We start from the raw sequence: 18491 nt of genomic DNA on the forward strand, positions 1-18491 counted from the left end.
ACAGGTTGTAGCTCTCCGAAAGCATCGTCTGCCTACTGGTCTGTTGAGGCTGCTCTCTTGGTCACCAAATGTCATTAATAATGAACATTTTATTATATTTTGGCAATCAGTGATCTTTTCTCTCTTCCTGTGGTTGATACAATACCCATTTCCCAATTCAGGTAGTGATATGAAAGTTATTGTTGTCAATCAGGTTTGCTATTCTATCAAAACAAGGCAGAAAATATAATTCTGTTCTCCTCCAAACTATTTTAACCATGGTCTTTTGGACTGAAAATTAAATGCCATCTTACCAAAATAATACTGAAGCCTAAAAATAATTGTATATGCTCTATAAAAACACCTTCCTCCTTCCTCTCTCTCACTCTTCCTCCTTCCTTACGTAAGTAGTTGCTTCCGAAACTTGGCCAAGTTGAAGGATTATCTGGGTCTTCCAGGAATTTTGTTGGAGGTGCAGTTATGATGACCAGAGTGTCGAGTCCTCACTGCACGCGTATGTATGTAGCAAACCCCAAGGGGAGCTATGGATTTATTTATTTATTTAATGTTTCATCGCTTATGCCATTACAGCTGTCCCATTTCCCCCCTTCATTCCCCTCCACCCTGCACACCCCTCCCCCCTGCACACCCCTCCCCCCACATTCCTCCCTTTAGTTCCTGTCCATGTGTCACAAGTTCTTTAGATTCTGTATTTCCCCTACTATTCTTGCCCTCCCCCTATCTATTTTCTACCTACCGTCTGTGCTACTTATTCTCTGTACCTTCTCCCCCCTTCTCCTCCTCCCAGTCCCCTGTTGCTAACCCTCCATGGGATCTCCATTTCTATGGTTCTGGGGAGCTACAGATTTATTACGTCTTTCGTTCAGTGTTTCCTTATGTGGAAGAATGAGCATGATTTGGGTGTAAGTCTTGTCATGTTCAAGTTCAGCTAGTACCTCTTCTATTCTTCATCCCTGGTCCCGGGCCGAGGGGAGGGGGAGTCCCCTGATGTGTGATCTACAAAACCCTCCTCCACGAGCCCACCCGTTTTGTGTGGTGAGTGTCTGCTGCGCCATGTGTTCTGAAGGCAGTGTCTCCTCCCAAATGCCCCCCACAGGTCTACAGTGGCTCTCCTCCCCTGTAAGGCGGTCTTTTCTTTGCACAGCAACAATCATAGTACATCAAAATGCCTTTTATTTGAGACACAAAAATGCAAAATTGCTGAGATATCAAACATTTTCCGGTCCGCTACAATACTGCCACTATGTACAAAAGATCCAATGATAAATGTGCACACATATAAAAATACAGTATGCGTTACCTATGTACAGTACATGTGCAAAACATATGGCATTCAAACATGATATGGAATTGATTTCAGGGGTGCAAACAGCAAATACAAAGGCATCACGGTTTTTCTTTTAAAAAACAACATAAAGGCAATACATGAATGGACCCCCGATTGCCATAATTTTTTTGTTTCTTAAACGAGTGCTTGAATAAGCAGGGCTCTGTAGACTGGTATCTTTCTCCTCTTTTTCATAAAGTGAGATGCTAAGACATAATGTGACAATGAAAATAAGAAGAGAAACACCTATCACGTTGCACTTCTATTGCAAGCAAGAAAACTAATTTGTACGTAGAAAGGAAAAAACTTTGTACTACTACTAAATGTGTACTATTCCTAAACCAACAAAACAAATCTCTACTATTTTACATGAAAACAATACAGAAATATCTACACCTTTGTGAAAACTATAACCTTAAATGGATAATACCTTTTTGGGACTGATTTTTGAGATCTCATTAGTCTCAAATTTTAAATAAAAAGTGCCTCTTTTTGGCAAATACTTGGCAATGCCTTTGGTTCCTTTAAAGCAAGTGTGCATTACTACTGGTTACTTGAGGTTAAGTACTTTTGGTAGATACTAAACCCTTTCCTAAATGCTTCTTCCTCCTACCCAATCAGCAAGTGTTCTTACAGCACAATGTAGAGAGGTAATCGCTATGAGCCTCGGTGAGCCTACGAGCTTGGTGAAAGCTTTATCTGAGCAGTTGGCACAAAGCTCTGTTACACACAACAGCGGCGTCGCCGTCACCGGTGACGTGTTTTATCTGATTCCAGACAGCACCTTGTAGATCTGAGATTGCCATCCTGTGGTCACAGAATTGTGGTATTTTTTCAGTAACCATTCACAGAGCAATGTGTTTGTGTGGAGGATCAGAGCGCTTTTGTAAACATGTGCAGCTTTTTGCATTATAGGCCTCAGATGAGATTCCCGGTAGAAACCCTCGGCAACGATGCACTTCCCTCCAACACTGAAAGAAGGGGTGAGCGGGGGAGACACGCACTGCCATGCAGACAGTCACTTCACATCAGTGCGCAGCCTGGGAAGGTCATTGAGCAAGGTATCAAAAGTTTGAAAAGGCATCACTGCATCTGAATTATTTTCCAGTTTTTACGGAAGCCACTTAAAAGATGAGCTGAAATGCAGTGAGGATGCTCTCCAAATACACGCCTGCACTTGTACGCTGTGTTCCTTGATAAGCCTGATCTTCCAGTTGATGTTTTTTGATAATTTGGGCTCATTTTGTGGTGCCAGGGCCATGGACAGTCTGGTATTCTGCTCCATTGCCCATAGCCAGGGTTCATGTTTGCAGTGATGGACAGCAAAACGGAGGGTTATTTGTGAGTGGGGGTAACGGGGCCTGTGCTGCTCTGCTGGTAGACACCTAGTAATAACTCTTTGCCCTGAAGTCTCTGAAAGTCCCCAGCTCACCAACAGCGGCCTGCACCAGGTGGCCCACAGAGACCGCTCGTGTGGTGTGCACGGGACAGCTGCTTAGTCAACTGTTGTGGCTGGATTCAGCCTGGTAGTTCTGCAAGGACTCTGAAGAAAGCTATGTGGCCTGGAATGATCTGGGGTCGAGGGTAGGGGGAGCCTGAGTCAGCTTTGGTGACAAAATGAGTAATGCTCCTGATATGGCTCTCAGTGTCCGCTGACTGCACAGCCTGGGAGACCTATCCTGTGACCGTGACTCTGCCCGCAGCAGGCGGCAGTTCGGAGACGGCGCCAGACTGCCTCTGCCCGTTCTTAAACTGCCCTCACAGGAGTGTCAGTTACACAGGTCACAGAACTGTGCAGTTTTTAAAAAGGAAATTTAAATAAGATCTCTTTAGTATTATAAAAATATTCATATAAAACAAATAGTGTCTAAACAAGAAATTCCACGAATTCAGAATACATCTATGTACAAATATGTGGTGAATACTATACAGTAGATTGCACATTTCAGGAAAAACACTAGGACATGAACCACTAACACTGTCCCCAAAGTTTTCTAGTACATGCTTTGCTGAAATGTACAAGATGACCACATACCCTTAGACTTCCTAAGACTAGGTAGAAGCTTTGGTGTAACTTTCTGTGTGTCCCACCCCAACGACACGACCTGATACCTATGTGCACTAGAAAGGTAAGCTTGATACTACTGTGTTTCAGGAATATTTAGGGAAATAAGACTGCATGTGAGATAGTATGTTTCTAGGGATTGTTTTCTTGGCAGTAGGATCTTCTGCAAGATGATACACAGCACTGCCACCTCTAAACTGCACACACGCGCACTGAAAACCCAGCCAGCTGTTCTGACCCTGGCTTTCATGGCTGTGAAACCCACCTCAAACAGTAAAAACTGTCCTCTTCTAGTAAACACACACCTTTCCCATCACATTGACCTTTAAGCGCAGAGTTAGGTCAAAGGAGCCTTGGTTGCAGAGTGTCATCTTTGGTCACGTCACATGTTGCCCATGGTCTGTGTCCTCATTCTAACCTGGAACGTGTAGCTGGGACCCTGGAGAGCAGCACAGGTGCCCAGCTTGCTGCTCAGGCCAGGCCAGGAGGGCCCAGCGGAATGGTGGGAGTCGGCAGCTGGTAGACTTCCTAATTAGAGACTCCTTGCCTGCCTTCCTTGTAAAGGAGATGCTGGTACAGAAAGGTTTGAACACACATGTAAAGTGGGCACATTAGCAACATAATGAAAAAAAGCAAGCAGGCTGATGAGACAGCATTCTTTGCGCTGCAGTGTGTGTTTTTGGAGAGCAGCCTTCTGGTGGCATGTTTCAAACCCTATTTTAAAGAAGCAATAAGGGGACCTGAGGGCTAGGAAATGACCTATGTACACAATTTGAAAAGATGGAAACAGAAAGTTAATTCACCAATAGTCAATAGCACTAGCTGTTCGGTTGCCTCCTACAGTCCCACTGATATTTGGCTCTAATTTAATAGGCCACTTAAATCTGAATCAAGGTGATGCTTAGAGTCCAAGTATGGACCAGGTTAGCTACAGACAAAAATCCAATGCTAAGACCTGCCCTAAGAAATTACCTTTCTAAGTCACTAGCCCTGCCCTGGGAGACAGGCCCTTCTGAAAGGAAATGAATGACTTGAGGACGCACATGCTGGGCTTGGTCACAGGGCAGTGTCCGGATGCCATGCTGGGTCACCAATTTCTGAACGATGCAGCTACTCACCGCAGACCACACTGAGCAGCACCGCCTCTGCCTGGAACCGTTCAGAAGCGCTTTCAAGGTGGGAAGTGTAAGTTAACAGAGGGCTCCAGTGTTCTGGGCGACTGAATTCTGGAAAAACGGACTTTTCTGACACGTAGTGAAATTTACAAACTGAAACACAAATTTGAAATAAGATCAGCTTTTAGGCAAAATGCGAACCCAGAAAAGACTCAAATTCTTTTCAAACAGCGGGTCAGGCTGCCTCCGCGTGCCACCGTGGCAGCAGTCCCCGCTTGGTGACCTGGAGAAAGGCCGCCTGGCTCTGGGGCTCACACAGGGGAGTGGAGGGCGGGGTAATAGTGAATAAAAACCTCCACGCTTTTTGGTAGACTTCTGTTTTTTTTTTTTTTTAAGTTATATACATGTCACGTACTTCAACTATTCTGAAATCATTTTGGAAATCCTGTGACTGTTGGCATTTCAGAAAATTTTTAAACTACTCAACAAATATGATAACTTTCTCTCTATATAAAAAACTAATAAAACCTCCAGTTTTTCAGTCGTCAGCTTGACAGTGTGGTGAGAGCTCAGGTACAACACCCAGTGCCAACCTGTGAAGTGAGGACCAGGATAAGCGAGAGGAGAGGCGGCGGGAGCCGCAGTCCAGAGGCTGACCTGGCGACAGCTTAGCCTGGAGCCGTCGTGGGAATTTCCTGGGAAGGACAGACCTTGCCTTCGCTTTGCAACTCACCAGCTCAGAAAGATATTTTACACTTACAGCTTTTTCTTGGTTCTTTGAGATGGGTCTGGTTACCTGAAAATTAGTTCTTAAAATACAGAAATACACTGGCTCAAGTACTCTAGAAATATTTGAGTTATTAAAACAAGCAGGGCCACCGGATACTCAATTTTTCACCCCAAAGTAGGCTGTACAAATCCTAATGTAGCATGTGCACAGACGCGTCTAATTTATACATTAATCAGCGCAGAGAGTTGCTAAACAGAAGTTTCAGTGTTATCAATAGACTTGGACTTTTTACAGGGGATCATTTATGACAGTATTTTGTATACCCTGTCAGGTTATGGTGAAAACACTTCCATTTAAATTTAAATTTGGAAATCTAAAGTAAGATTCCAAATATCACAAAATAAACTCAATGCAAAAAAAATTACATTGGTTTCTGAATGAACTAAAAGTCTTCAGCTGGTGCCGTCCGCTGCCTTTGATCCCTGCGGCATCCTGGGTGGGGCGAGGGCTGTTTCCAGAAACACACGTGCAGTGACCTCTCGCCTCCCTCACCCCGGCGTTCTTTCTTTTTTGAGTGGAGCTGCATGCTTTTTATTAAGGGCCCGGAAGTGACCACAGAGGTTTAAATGTAGTTGGTTACCAGCGAATCCTCATGTCATTATCCTGCACATTACTCTCTCTCTTTTTATCTAAAGAACTCTTCCTTCCTTAGTGAAGTTTGAAGAAACAGATGAGTCTTCTTTGACTAGAGATGTTTCAGAAGGCCCTGTGCTGTATTAAACTGCAGACATTCACTGCTGGATGCAATGAAATGTTCTTAAACTTGGTTTCCAGGCTGTGACCTTCTATCCATTTGCAATGATGCAACTATGGACCTGTCTCTAAAAACTGACCTTTGACTCATCTTCATCTTCTTAAAACTCATGAACTCTGAGACGAGAAGCCTGTGATGTTAGTCCCATGGCAACGGCAGGTCTTGTGGATCCAGAAAGTCAGCAGAGAACATATTGGGGGCAGTGGCGCTGAGAGGCGTGAGTCCTGACGACGTGTTAGGCATAGTAATGTCTAACCACTCCATGTTGTCCAAGTTTGAGTCAGAGAGGTCAAGGGACAGACAGGGCGTGCTTGCGGCAAACTGGGCCTCGGCAGTCTCCATGGGTGAGTGTGAATGGTCCAGCACGCCCGCGTGACTCAGCAGGTCGTTCTGGAGGTCCTCGATCAGAGAGAAGGGCTCTCTGTCTTCGCTGCTGCTTTGCAGTGGAGTAACGTCATTGGCTGAAGGTAAAGTCCCATCCAAGAAAGCTTCCAGTTGGTTCTCTAAGCTGGCAGATAAACTGCTCATAGGTTCTAAGGATACAGGTGGTGCCATTTGGACCTGGGGTGGTGGCCGGGACACCACTGTGTTGACTGGCATTGTGGTGATGCTGGCTGTCACTGGTCTCATTTTGGAAATGGGAGAAGGCTCTTCCTTTATAGGGAGGGAAATCTCTGTGCAAAATAACAGAAGTAATCAGTAAAGATTTACTACTATTTAAAATTTTTATTAATTACTAACAGTTATTTTGCTATTTTGCGGGGACTTAATTCATAGTCCATCTTAGAGAAAGGAAAAGAGTGCTGTTGGTCCTTGATAACCTTTAGGATGATAGATCATTTTAATTAAATAAACATTTATATCCATAACATTCTGATATGTGAATTCTTGTTAGTGAGAGTAAGCATTAAAAGCCATTATATCCCACCAGGAAGGAGGTGACTATTTAGATTATTGGATTATTTGGTCCCGTTCTCAGTTATATTTTAGGCTTAAGACAGGGCTTCTGTCCCATTCTGCACCATGAAGCTGCTGTTCCAGCAGCTCACCACCCCTAAGATGAATGTGGACCTGTGTATCCTCGAGATCATGACAGTCTAATTTGATTTTTTCTTGTTTATCAGTATAATTGATGATAACTGTGTTATCAATTATACATTTTACATACAGTTCTGAAAAGATACAATGCCATCTTATATCTTTTCTGAATCAAAGCTAACACATTGCTCTTCTGACCTTATTTAAGATGAGGTGGATCACCTTACGTTTCTTACTTTTTTTGGTCTTGTTTTTTGAGTTTATATAAAATTTGAGGATTTGGTAAATGTCTTAAGGAAGTACTAATCATGTTATTCTCTGCCAGATCAAGTAGCAAATGCATGAACCATCTGCTACAGATACCAGTGTTCACTTAGCTACATACATTTTAAAAAGTATCTTCTTACTCTGAGGAATATCTGAATTGGTTTTATTTTTTTGCAGATACATTAGAAACTGACTTGATCACAACTCTTACAGCTCAATGACTGAGATGCGTAAATAAATGAGGAAAACAGTTAAGCCCTGGTTGCCTCTTTGTAGACAGCCAGCTGTGCACCCTGGGGGTTTTTAGGACAGCTGTTACTTTCCATTATCTGCAAGTCACTTCTAGAATTGTTTTGAAAGCTGAAGGTACAATCTAAATAACTAGTCTTATAATCAACTATTTGAGTCTCTGTTCTCCTTATTGTTGGTATCAGTTTACAACAGTAATTTCCAACTGGTGGGCACAAGGGTTTTTGAAACATGCAGTTTCTGATTAGTCAGAGCCACTGAACTCTCTTCCCTGAGACTGTCAGGTAAAATGATAAAATGATGGCAGCCAACACAGTAACAGCCGTCTGCTGTGACTGGATCAAAACTGCATCTATTCTTTTGTCACACTGGCAAAAATACAGTCTTTGGTGTGGCACTGAATTTTAGTAATTAGTTTATGTGTGGAATGAGATGAAGAAGGTTGAAAATCACTGGTTTACAGTAAGATGAAAAATATAGTCATTAGATACTTTGCCCTGAAAATAGTTATAGTTAGAAAATAACTCAATTGTTTGATAAATTTGTTACATTTTAATTTCCAAGTTTAAGCTGTAAAATTATTGTTTTTAATAATTTAAAGTATTTTCACCAGATGTGGCAAAAAGCATTTTTAAAATTTTAAATTCAAGACATGGAATGTCTGTTTCTCTAACTTCCATAGTTTAGCTATATCATGATTTAAAAATATTTTGCAAGGCCAGTATTATTATTTGCAAAAAATTGCTATTTGCACACATAGATCTGTAGTCAAATATCAAGAGTTTTCTGTATCATGTCAAACACTCTGACAAGATCATTAACATCAAAATCAAACAGTACCTGGTATGAAAGGAGAAATTTTGATTACTATTTAAAAACTTGAATAAAACTTCTTTCACCAGGAAATTTAAGAATACTTACACATATTCTAAAGTAGCATTCGCATTTTTGAAGTACTGATTTTATACTTATTTTTAAAGATATGTAAGCCAAGGCAGAGATATCCTGGATTTTTCTGTGTGTGTTTTATATCACTTACCCTTTTTTAAGGTGAGACACTGTAAAATCTAAGATTTTTCAATTGTATGGAGACCACGTTTTAGAATTACCTTAGAATATTAATAAAGTTACTAGACCCCAAGCTTGGTAATTTGGTTGTTACAAAATTAACTCATGAATTGGAATATTTTTATCCCATTGCAATGACTGATAGATAAAACATATGGAATGAGTTTCGAAGTTTTTGGTGTGCAATGTGAATCTGGTTCTACGTTGCTGTTTTGAGGTGGTTTGTCTTTTTTCAGCAGGTGTATATATATCTGTGGAGAACTCTAACAGAGTTTAAAGCAGTAAATCCAGTTAGAATTAGAAGACGGTGACCTACCTCCACTCTTGATGAGGACGTCGAAGAGGTCATCCATTTGCTGACTGTGCGTGTGGGAGATCTGTGACCAAGGAGAGTACAAATTAGCTTTCCTTCCCACACACCCAGGGTGTTGTGCACCTGCGCACTCCAAGAAACCTCACACAACATCTAGTTCTGATCATTCAGTCATTCTGAAAACACTGAGGCCCCTCAGAAGTTACACCATTCATGCAGTGTCCCAGATGGTACACTGACAACATTTTGAGAGGCTTCCCATACCTTCTTTTAAAAATGTTTTAATTCACTTGTGCATTTTGGTAAAAATGTAAAGTATGTATAAAGGTGACCAGACTATATATTAATCAGCTTTACTGAGAGTAACCTGACATACAGTAAACTGAAGTTATATGAAAGACAGTTTGATAAGTTTTAACATATGTATATACCCATATAAGACTACCAGCAAAATGGAGATAATGAATATTCCATTGCTCCTAGTTGCCTCATGCTCCTTTGTGATAGTTCTTCTATCATCCCTAGCTAATGCTGATTTCTTTCATTATACATTAGTTTACATTTTTTAGGTTTATGTAAATAGACTCATATGTACTCATTTTTTTGGTGGGGGGAGGGCTTCTTTCATTCAATGATTTTGTGGTATATCCATATTGTAGATTATACCTTAGAAATAGTTCATTCCTTTTTATCACTGAGAAGCTTTTATTTATTGTAAAAAACAGAAGTTTGTGTTGTTTCCAGATTTTGGCTATTGAAGATAAAGTTGCTATGAACATTTGTGTACAAGTCTTTGTATAGACATGTGTTTTTTTTTTTCTTGGGTAAAATACTGAGGGAGTGAAGTGACTGGATCATAGGGTAGGGGTATGTGTGTAACTTTTTAAGAAATGGCTGTTTTCTAAAGCAATTGCACCATTTTACATTTTCACCAGCAATGCATGAGGTTTTCGGTGGCTCTACATTCTCTTCAACACTTGGTACAGCTGGTCATTCTAATTTTACGCCTCTAACAGGGACGTAGTGCTGCTGCATTGGGAAGTTCATGTGCGTGATTTCCCTAATGACTTGCTGCTGAGCATCTTCCCACCTGCTTATCTGCCATCCATGTGTCTTCTTTGGTGATGTCTGTTCCAATCCTTTGTCTGCGCTAACACTTTTCATGCTCACTGTTTTTACGGTAGATCTTTTTCCAACCATTTACTTTCAACATTTAAAGTATGTTTCTTGTAAGGCCTTTGCTGGGTAGTTCAGTTGCTTAGAGTATCGTTCCAATATGCCAAGGTTGCAGGTTTGATCCCTGGTCAGGGCACATATGAATCAAGCAATGAATGCATGAATGAGTGGAACAACAAACTGGTATTTCTTTTTCCTTTTTCTCTCTATAAAATCAATAAAAAAATAAAGTATGTTTCTTGTGGATGCACACATTAGTTATCTATTGCTCTATTTTCCAAAACACTTAGTGGCTTCAAACACTAAGCGAGTATTATCTGTTTCTGAAAGTCAGAAACTTAGGAATGACTTAGGTGGCAAGTTCTGGTTCGGGATCTTTCATGAGGTTGCAGTCAAGATGTTGGCTAGGTTACAGCCATCTCCAGGCTTGGCTCGCTATGTGATTGGCAAGTTGGTGCTGAGTGTTGATGGGGGTGTCCACACGGCCTCTCCGAGAGCTGCTGGACTGTGCATGTGGCATGACAGCTGGCTTTCCACACAGCCAGCAGTCCGAGAGAGAGCCAGGCGGGAAGGGTGTGCCTTTTTATCACTTCGTTTCAGAAGTCACATACCACCACTTCTGCCAGTTCCGTCTGTGAGAACTGCTCACTAAGGCCAACCCAGGGCAGAATATCAAAGAATTTGCAGAACTACCACAGAGCATATAGTTGGTTGTTTTTTTTTTAAATCATTCTGATTATCTATAATTTTATTGTTTACTAGTATGTCTTATGTAATCATTGATATTGTAAAATTCACACTTGCCATTATATTGTTTTTTTATTGATCCTGTTTTCGGTTCCTCCTTTCCTGTCATTTAAAAATTTGACTTTTTTGAATTCTAACTTAGTTCCCCCCCTCAAAGCTGTACTTCTTAGGTTCCTGTATAGCTATACAATATATATCCTTGCCCTAGCTGGGTGGCTTAGATGGTTTGAGCCTTGTCCCTTACACCAAAAGATTGTGGGTTCAGCCCTGGCTGGTGTAGCTCAGTAGATTGAGGTACGATTCCCTGTCAGGGCACATGCCTGGGTTGCAGGCCAGTTCCCAGAAGGGGCCAGTTCCCAGCAGGGGCCCCAGCATGAGAAGCAACCATACATTGATATTTTTCTCCCTCTCTTCTTCCCTTCCCTTCTAAAGATTAAAAAAAAAAAAAAAAGATTGTGGGTTTGATTCCCAGGCAGGGCACATACCTGGGTTGTGGGTTCAGTCCGCGGTTGGGACGTGTACTGGAGGCAACCAATGGATATTTCTCTCTCTCCCCCCAACCCGCTAAAATCAATAAAGGTATCTTTGGTTGAGAATTTAAAAAAAATTATATACATCCTTAATTTTTCACAGCTACTTAATTTTACTTTTTTAAATTATTTCAAACTTTAAACATAGGATTTATTGGGGTGACAGTGGTTCAGGAGTGCACGTCTGTAACACAGCATCTGTGTACTGTCCTGTGTGCTCAGCACCCTGAGTTGAGTCTCCTTCCATCACCGTTTATCCCCCTTTACCTTCTTCTACCTCTCCCCACCCCCTCTCCTTCTGGTAATCACCATACTATTGTTTGTGTTTGAGTTTTTTTTTTTCTTAATCCCTTCACCTTTTTTAACTGCCCCGCCAACCCCTACCCCCAATGGCTGTCAGCCTGTTCTATATATTTGTGCTTCTGTTGCTATTTTGTTTGTTAAATTATTTTGCTCATTAGATTCCCCATGAGTGAGATCACAAGGTATTTGTCCTTCTCTGACTGGCTTATTTCACTCAACATGAGCTTTCCAGGTCCATCCATGCTGTTGTAAAAGGTAAGATTTCCTTCCTTTTGTTTTTTTAATGACTGAGTAGTATTCCATTATGTAATGTACCACAGCTTTTTTAATCTACTCGATCTACTGATAGATACTTGGGCTGCTTCCAAATCTTGGCTATGGTAAATAATGCTGCAATGAACATAGAGGTACATATATTCTTTCAAATTAGTTTTGAGTTTCTCATATTCCCAGAAGTGGAACCATGGGGTCAGGCTACTTAATGCTGTACCTCTGCATATAAAATATAAAACCCCTGTAAACATACAACCTATTTATTTCCCATATCCTTTATTAATTTTGAGTATTATATCTATGTATTTTATAAATCCACCAGGACAATGTTATTTGTTATAGTACAGGTTTGCTTGATAAGAAAATATCTCTAGTTCACTTAACATTCTTCAGAGATATTTTTACTTGATACAGAATTCTGGGTTGACAGTTCTTTCCACTTGAAGAACTTTAAGGCTATCTTGCCACTCTTTCCTGGCCTCCACTGTTTCTGATGAAAAGTAGACCACAAATGAAACAGTTGCTCCCTTTTGAGTACTATATTGCTTTTTTCTTGATGCTTTCAAGATCTGCTCTTTAGCTTTGGCTTTGATGACTTGACTATGATATGATGAAGCCTTCCTTCTATTTATCTCGGTGCTCACTGAGCATCTCAGAGCTTTACGTAAACTTGTCTTTTATCATATTTGTGAAAAGTTCAGCCATTATTTTTAAAAATATTTTACCTGCCTCATTTTTCCTCTCCTCTCCTGGGACTGGTCTTAGATTATACTGGTCTTAGATTATCTGATCTTAAATAACAGGTTTCTAAGGCTCTTTTAACCTTGAAAAGTTTTTTCTTTGCCATTCAGATGGGTAAGTGCTATAGATCTATCCTCAAGTTCGGTTTTTTTTTAAACCTCTGCCACCCTCACTCTGCTAAGATCATCTATAATTGTTTCATTTCAGATACTGTATTTTACAGTTTTAGAATTTCCATTTTATTCAAAAAATTATATTTGCATAACATTTACTATCTTTTTTCCTTATAAATGGTTTTTTAAGTTATTTTAAAATTACAGTTGACATATAGTATTATATTAGTTCAGGTATACAACATAGTGATTAGACATTTATATGTTACAAAGTGATCACCTCCACAAGTCTACTACCTATCTGACATCATGCATAGTTATTACAATATTACTGACTATATTCCCTGTATTATGCTTTACATTTCTATGACTGTTTTTATACCTGGCCATCTGTACCTCTTAATACCTTCCTGTTTTTAACCCATCCCTTCAACCCCCTCCAATCTGGCAACCATCAATTTGTTCTCTGTATCTGTATGTTTGTTTTGTTTAGATTCTACATGTAATTGAAATCACACAATATTTGTCTCTCTCTGACTATGTTACCTAGCCTAATAACCTCCAGGGCACAGGTGGCAAACACACGGCTCGTGGGCTGAATCCGGCCCTCCACCTGGTTCTATCCAGCCCGGCACCTTGTTTCCACCTGGTGGCAGTGCAGAGCTCCTTGCCCCTAGTTAAGGAGCAGTTAACGTTTATAAAGTCCTAACATTACATTTGGCCCTTTGAAGGCAACCGCGAGGCTGACATGGCCCCCAGTGAAATTGAGTTTGACACCCCTGCTCTAGGTCCATCCACATTTTCGCAAATGATAAAACTTCATTCTTTATTATGGCCAAGTAATATTTCATTGTGTGTATGTACCACACCATCTTTATCCAATTGTCTGTTGATGACTGGGGCTGGTTCCATATCTTGGCTGTTGTAAATAATGCTGCAGTGAACATAGGTGTACATATATCTTTTTGAATTAGTGTTTTGGATTTCTTTGGATACTCAAGAATTGGAATTGTTAGATCATATGCTAGTTCTCGTTTTAATTTTTTGAGGAACCTCCATACTGTTTTCCAGAGTGGCTACAACAATATGCAATTCTACCGACAGTACATGAAGGTTCCTATTTCTCCCCATCCTATCACCTGTTTGTTGATTTATTGATGATGGCCATTCTGACAGGTGTGAAGTGATACCTCATTGTGGTTTTCGTTTGCATATCCCTGGTTAGCGATGTTGAGCATCTTTTCATATGTCTGTTGGCCATCTGTATGTCCTCTTTGGAGAAATGCCTACTTAGGTCCTTTTCGTAAAATTTTTTAAAATGTTAAATGTATGAGTTCCTTATAGAGGCTCCAGCTGAAGTAATACCTACTTGAGTGTGGTGGTAGAGTAATAACATGGGTGTAATAACTTACAGTTTTATTTTGAACATTTCACCTAAAATGTCATACAGTGTGCTTGAATGTGATAGTTATGTTACAGAATTACATGCTTATGATTTTGTAATCAAAGATTTTACAATAAAAAGGGGTGTTACCTGCGCCAGACCCTGTACATTTAGAACACTAGCCCCTTACCAGATGTGTCACTGGCAGATACTTCCTCCTGTTCAGGAGGCTGTCTTCTCATTTTGCTGATGGTTTTCTTTGCTGTGCAAACTTTTTAGTCTGATGCAGTCCCATTTGTTTATTTTTTCTTTCATTTCCCTTGCCCAAGGAGACGTATCCAAAGAAATATTACTAAGAGTGCTGTCAAAATTTTACTGTCTATGTTTCCTTCTAGGAGTTTCGTGGTTTTAGGTCTTATATTTTTAGTTAATTTTTGTATATGATGTAAGAAAGTATTCTAACTTAATTTTTTTGGTATTTCTGTCATTTTCCCAACACCATTTATTGAAGAGATGTCTTCAGCCCATTATATGTTCTTGCTTCCTTTGTCACAGATTAACTGACCTTAAAGGCATGAGATTACGTCTGGGTTCTCTGCTCTCTCCTGTTGATCTGTGTGTCTGTTTTTATGTCAGTACATGTTTCCGTCCCTGGAGACAGCTGCCCCTGCAGCCTTTGCCCTGAAGTTATTAGTCAGTTTAATTCCTCCTGTGTATCCCTGGTGCTTTTTGAGCTACTGCCCCAGCACAGGAACTTCAAGTGAGTAAGTTTATGAGCAGGTGAGTCAAAGGCATGATCACTTTCCCACATACAACATTTTGTAATGTATCAAAATGCTGTCACATTTCTTATTCCCTTTACACCTCCCAGCACCAGTAGCCAAATGACATGGCTGTGACCAACCCCATTATGCATATGATAAAAATGACTTGCCCTTGCTCCTACCCCTCCAAGAGAGCAATTGCTAGACTGTCAGAGTACAACTGAAAATCCAGATTCCCGCCCCCTTCCAAATCTTTTGCCTGTTTGCCATAACAATACTGGCCAGTTTTTGGCGGCCATTTTTTACCTCATGTGTATATATTTTTTCTTTGTACTAGCTCTAACCATTTCAATTTGAGGATTTTTTTTTGCTCTTTCATATTTCCATAATAATGATCAACACCATAACAAGAGCTGCTACCATTTACTGAGTCACTGAAATTGCTAGACCCAGTACAAGCTGTTTTAAAATATACTATCCGATTTAATTCTCAGCCCTGTGTGGTAGGTAATGTTACACGTCTTAAAGATGAAGAGAGAGAAGCTCACAGAGGCCAAGTGCATAGCTGCTGAAAGAGAAAGATACCACTGAAATACTGATCACATGACAGCCTGACAAACTCAGAGACTGAAAGTAACCACACAGGACGGTCTGCTCACATATTCCTAACTGGGCTGGTCACAGCAGGTCATGTCCTAGGCTATAGCAAAGGTCAAGGTTTACCTTAAGTGAGCTCTGTCTATTGTTTATGCATCCAGGATAACATGTCTGAGTAATTTTCCTTTCCTCCTCCTAAAGGCGCAACCACTGGCACCAGGGCCTGAGACCATGGACGCCTCACTGTCACCTTGTTCCCTGCATACCACCTCCACATGCTGTAAATGTGGATTATTAACTGTCTTGCACCCACCAGTGTAAGAGAGGTATGTGTTCTGTGATTTCTCCCGCCTCCTTCACCTGCCAACAGTGGATTCCATTGAACTCTCGTCCCTTAATTCTAATGTATAAAAATAAGCTGCAAAACTGCCATTTGGTGGAGATTAATTTGTAAATTATAAAAATGCATGATCAGTATGTTCCGTATCAGTATGTTCTAATATAATAACGCATGTCAACGTGAATAAACAACCACAGTGAAAACCGCCCTTCCTAACGCGCAGAGATTTTCAGCCCAGCATCACATGTTCTCTGTGCAGACGGGTCCCTTCTCCTCCCCCTGCCCCTCTCCAGCAGTCAACTACTGTATGGTCCCATTTATATGCAGAATCTAAACAAAATAAATGAAGAAAAGACCCAGAAACAGACTCAGGTCTAGAGAATAAGCTGATGGTTCTGAGCTGATGGTTGTGGGGGGATTATGGGAATATGAAAAATGTCACAACAAAATGAGTATACTGTACATAGCCCATCCATTCAATACACACTTATGTGAAAGATTGAGTTATGAAGTAGTATGACTCCAAATACGTGTAAAAAGTTCTATGGACATAAAAATGGGTTATACACAGCAGAATGTAAATAAAAGGACTGTGAGTGGTAGGACCATTGGTGTTTTTCTTCTATTTTATATTCATCTGGGATTTCCAAATTTTCTGAATGAACACACACTTTTTATAATTAGAAAACAAGTTATACAAAGACTTTCCAGAGACTTTGAAATCTTTCAAAGATTTCATGAGCAAAACATAAATGTTAAAAGTGAAAGGTGAGTAACAAGCTCTCTAGGAACACAGGAAAAAACCAAAGTCAGATTGTTTCAAAACCTCAGACACATCAATGTGTCTCCAAACCTGCAAGAACTTGAAAGACATGGTCGGAGCTGACTTACATTTTTCTTCATTTTCTGTCACTATCAACTTGTCAGTTCCCCTTAGAGGAGGACCTTATATAGGAAAAAAATGGAAAAAGAAAAGAGGAACCTGTGTGACAATCACCTCTATCCTAACAGGACCCAACCAACAGCTGGCCCCAAAGAAAAGTTAAAAGAGAGAACCCTCATTCTGAGAAACTGCAGGTTACACAGCTGCAGAAACCTGCTTAGAAGTTGCAGTCTTCACAGTAAAGGATATTTTGATTTTAAATGGCATTTAAAATGCAAATAAGGCTCCTACCCATGAACTCTGTGTTTCTATTGAGGCAAGTCCATTTTAGAAGAGATTCGATTTGAGGACAACATGAAACTGACAGATGAAACAGAAGCCACTGGCCTCACTTACCTCTGGGAGAGAGGACTGGGTGCTGCGTGTCTGCTTGATGGCCTCCTCATAGCGGGGAGGGTCTTTCGTCTTGGGTACTGGGCTCCCAAACAGAGAGTGCTGCACGACAAACTGCTGGGTGGGAGGGGGCGAACTCGGCTGTGGCGAACAGAGGAGGAGCACGTGTCAGCTCTGGGCAGTGAGCTTCCTCACACCCTGGCTGGGCTCGGCTCCACTGTTCCACACACAGCAACCAAATCATGGAACTCTTAAGCCTACAAGGCTGAGTCAGCATGGGCAGGCCACTTGTGTGGGGACGGCCATCTTCACTGTGATAACAGCTCAGCTGCCCCTTAACAATGTCACCACAGTATTTTCAGCTATTGCCCCTGTGAATACTGATCTTCAGCCATTCCAAGCCTAAAGCTTTGGAACGATGTGTACCCAGTAAGCATGTCACTGCTGCGGTCACCACAGGATTACCTTACTGGGAGGGCTGGGTCCGTTTTGCAGGGATGGGAGGGGTACACTTCTGGACTGGAGAACACTGCTGGGTGTCTTGTTAATAAAGGGCTGCTGGACTGCTGGGGCGGGTGGTCTCTGATATGAAAGGACTGTATTGGATGCTGAGCTGGTGAAAGCCTGTAATGAATAAATATTTTCCCATCAGTTTATCCTTCTGCTGTTCCTACTAAAGAAAATCATGTTTTAATTAAAACAGGGGTCGACTTCTGGCCAAGATGGAGGCGTAGGTGGAAACACTGTGCCTCTTCGCACAACCAAGTTTAAAGACAAAGTTTTAGTAACAAAAACGCAACCAAAACATAGAAAGTTGAAATTACGGAAGTCTGACAACAACGAACGGTTCAGCCAGACCAGTAAGAGGGGCGGAACCAGTGGTGGAGCGGGGTGGGGCAGGAAAGATCCAACCGACCCAGGTGCACAGGCAGCAGTAGGCGGATCCCAGGTATGGGGCAGCAACGGGCAGACCCAGTGAGGGTGCAAGGCTGCAGTCTGACTGCAGTCACCCATTCGCGCGCAGATAAACCAGGCGAAGGAGCAAGCAGTGAGACAGACCACACAGGCCCCAGCGATGGGAAGCAGCAGAGGGGCCCGCCATTGCCCTTCTTTGACCCTGCCCCCACATAGAGCATCACAACCCAGCGACCTGGGTGGCCCCGCCCTGATGAACACCTAGGGCTCTGCCCTTCATACGTAACAGGCACGAACAGCCCAAAACATTATGGCTCGAGAAGAACTCAAAGCCCCAGAGCCAATA

The 18491-nt window shown here is 41.4% G+C and overlaps 1 protein-coding gene and 1 long non-coding RNA gene across 8 annotated transcripts in view; one reads left to right on the forward strand and one right to left on the reverse strand.

Annotated features, from left to right (window-relative positions):
• The window catches only part of LOC128628412 (uncharacterized), a 30324-nt gene extending 14341 nt beyond the window's left edge, over positions 1 to 15983 (forward strand). Inside the window, exon 3 of the long non-coding RNA XR_008392802.1 lies at positions 15816 to 15983. This is a non-coding gene — a long non-coding RNA (uncharacterized LOC128628412). The remainder of the gene's footprint in view (positions 1 to 15815) is intronic.
• The window catches only part of MRTFB (myocardin related transcription factor B), a 203033-nt gene continuing 185697 nt past the window's right edge, over positions 1156 to 18491 (reverse strand). For 6 of the 7 annotated variants that reach the window (XM_037151233.2, XM_053672125.1, XM_053672122.1 and 3 more), the window contains 4 exons: positions 17696 to 17854; positions 17234 to 17371; positions 8990 to 9050; positions 1156 to 6725 (listed from right to left, as the gene is read on the reverse strand). In XM_037151233.2, the coding sequence (XP_037007128.2) occupies positions 6190 to 6725; positions 8990 to 9050; positions 17234 to 17371; positions 17696 to 17854 (894 nt within the window). In that variant the 3' untranslated portion in view covers positions 1156 to 6189. The remainder of the gene's footprint in view (positions 6726 to 8989; positions 9051 to 17233; positions 17372 to 17695; positions 17855 to 18491) is intronic. The other variant, XR_008392801.1, reaches the window with a different exon arrangement.

The sequence above is a fragment of the Artibeus jamaicensis genome, unplaced genomic scaffold (assembly GCF_021234435.1).
Source record: "Artibeus jamaicensis isolate MK-2021 breed Jamaican fruit bat unplaced genomic scaffold, CSHL_Jam_final contig_729, whole genome shotgun sequence".
NCBI classification, from domain to species: domain Eukaryota; kingdom Metazoa; phylum Chordata; class Mammalia; order Chiroptera; family Phyllostomidae; genus Artibeus; species Artibeus jamaicensis.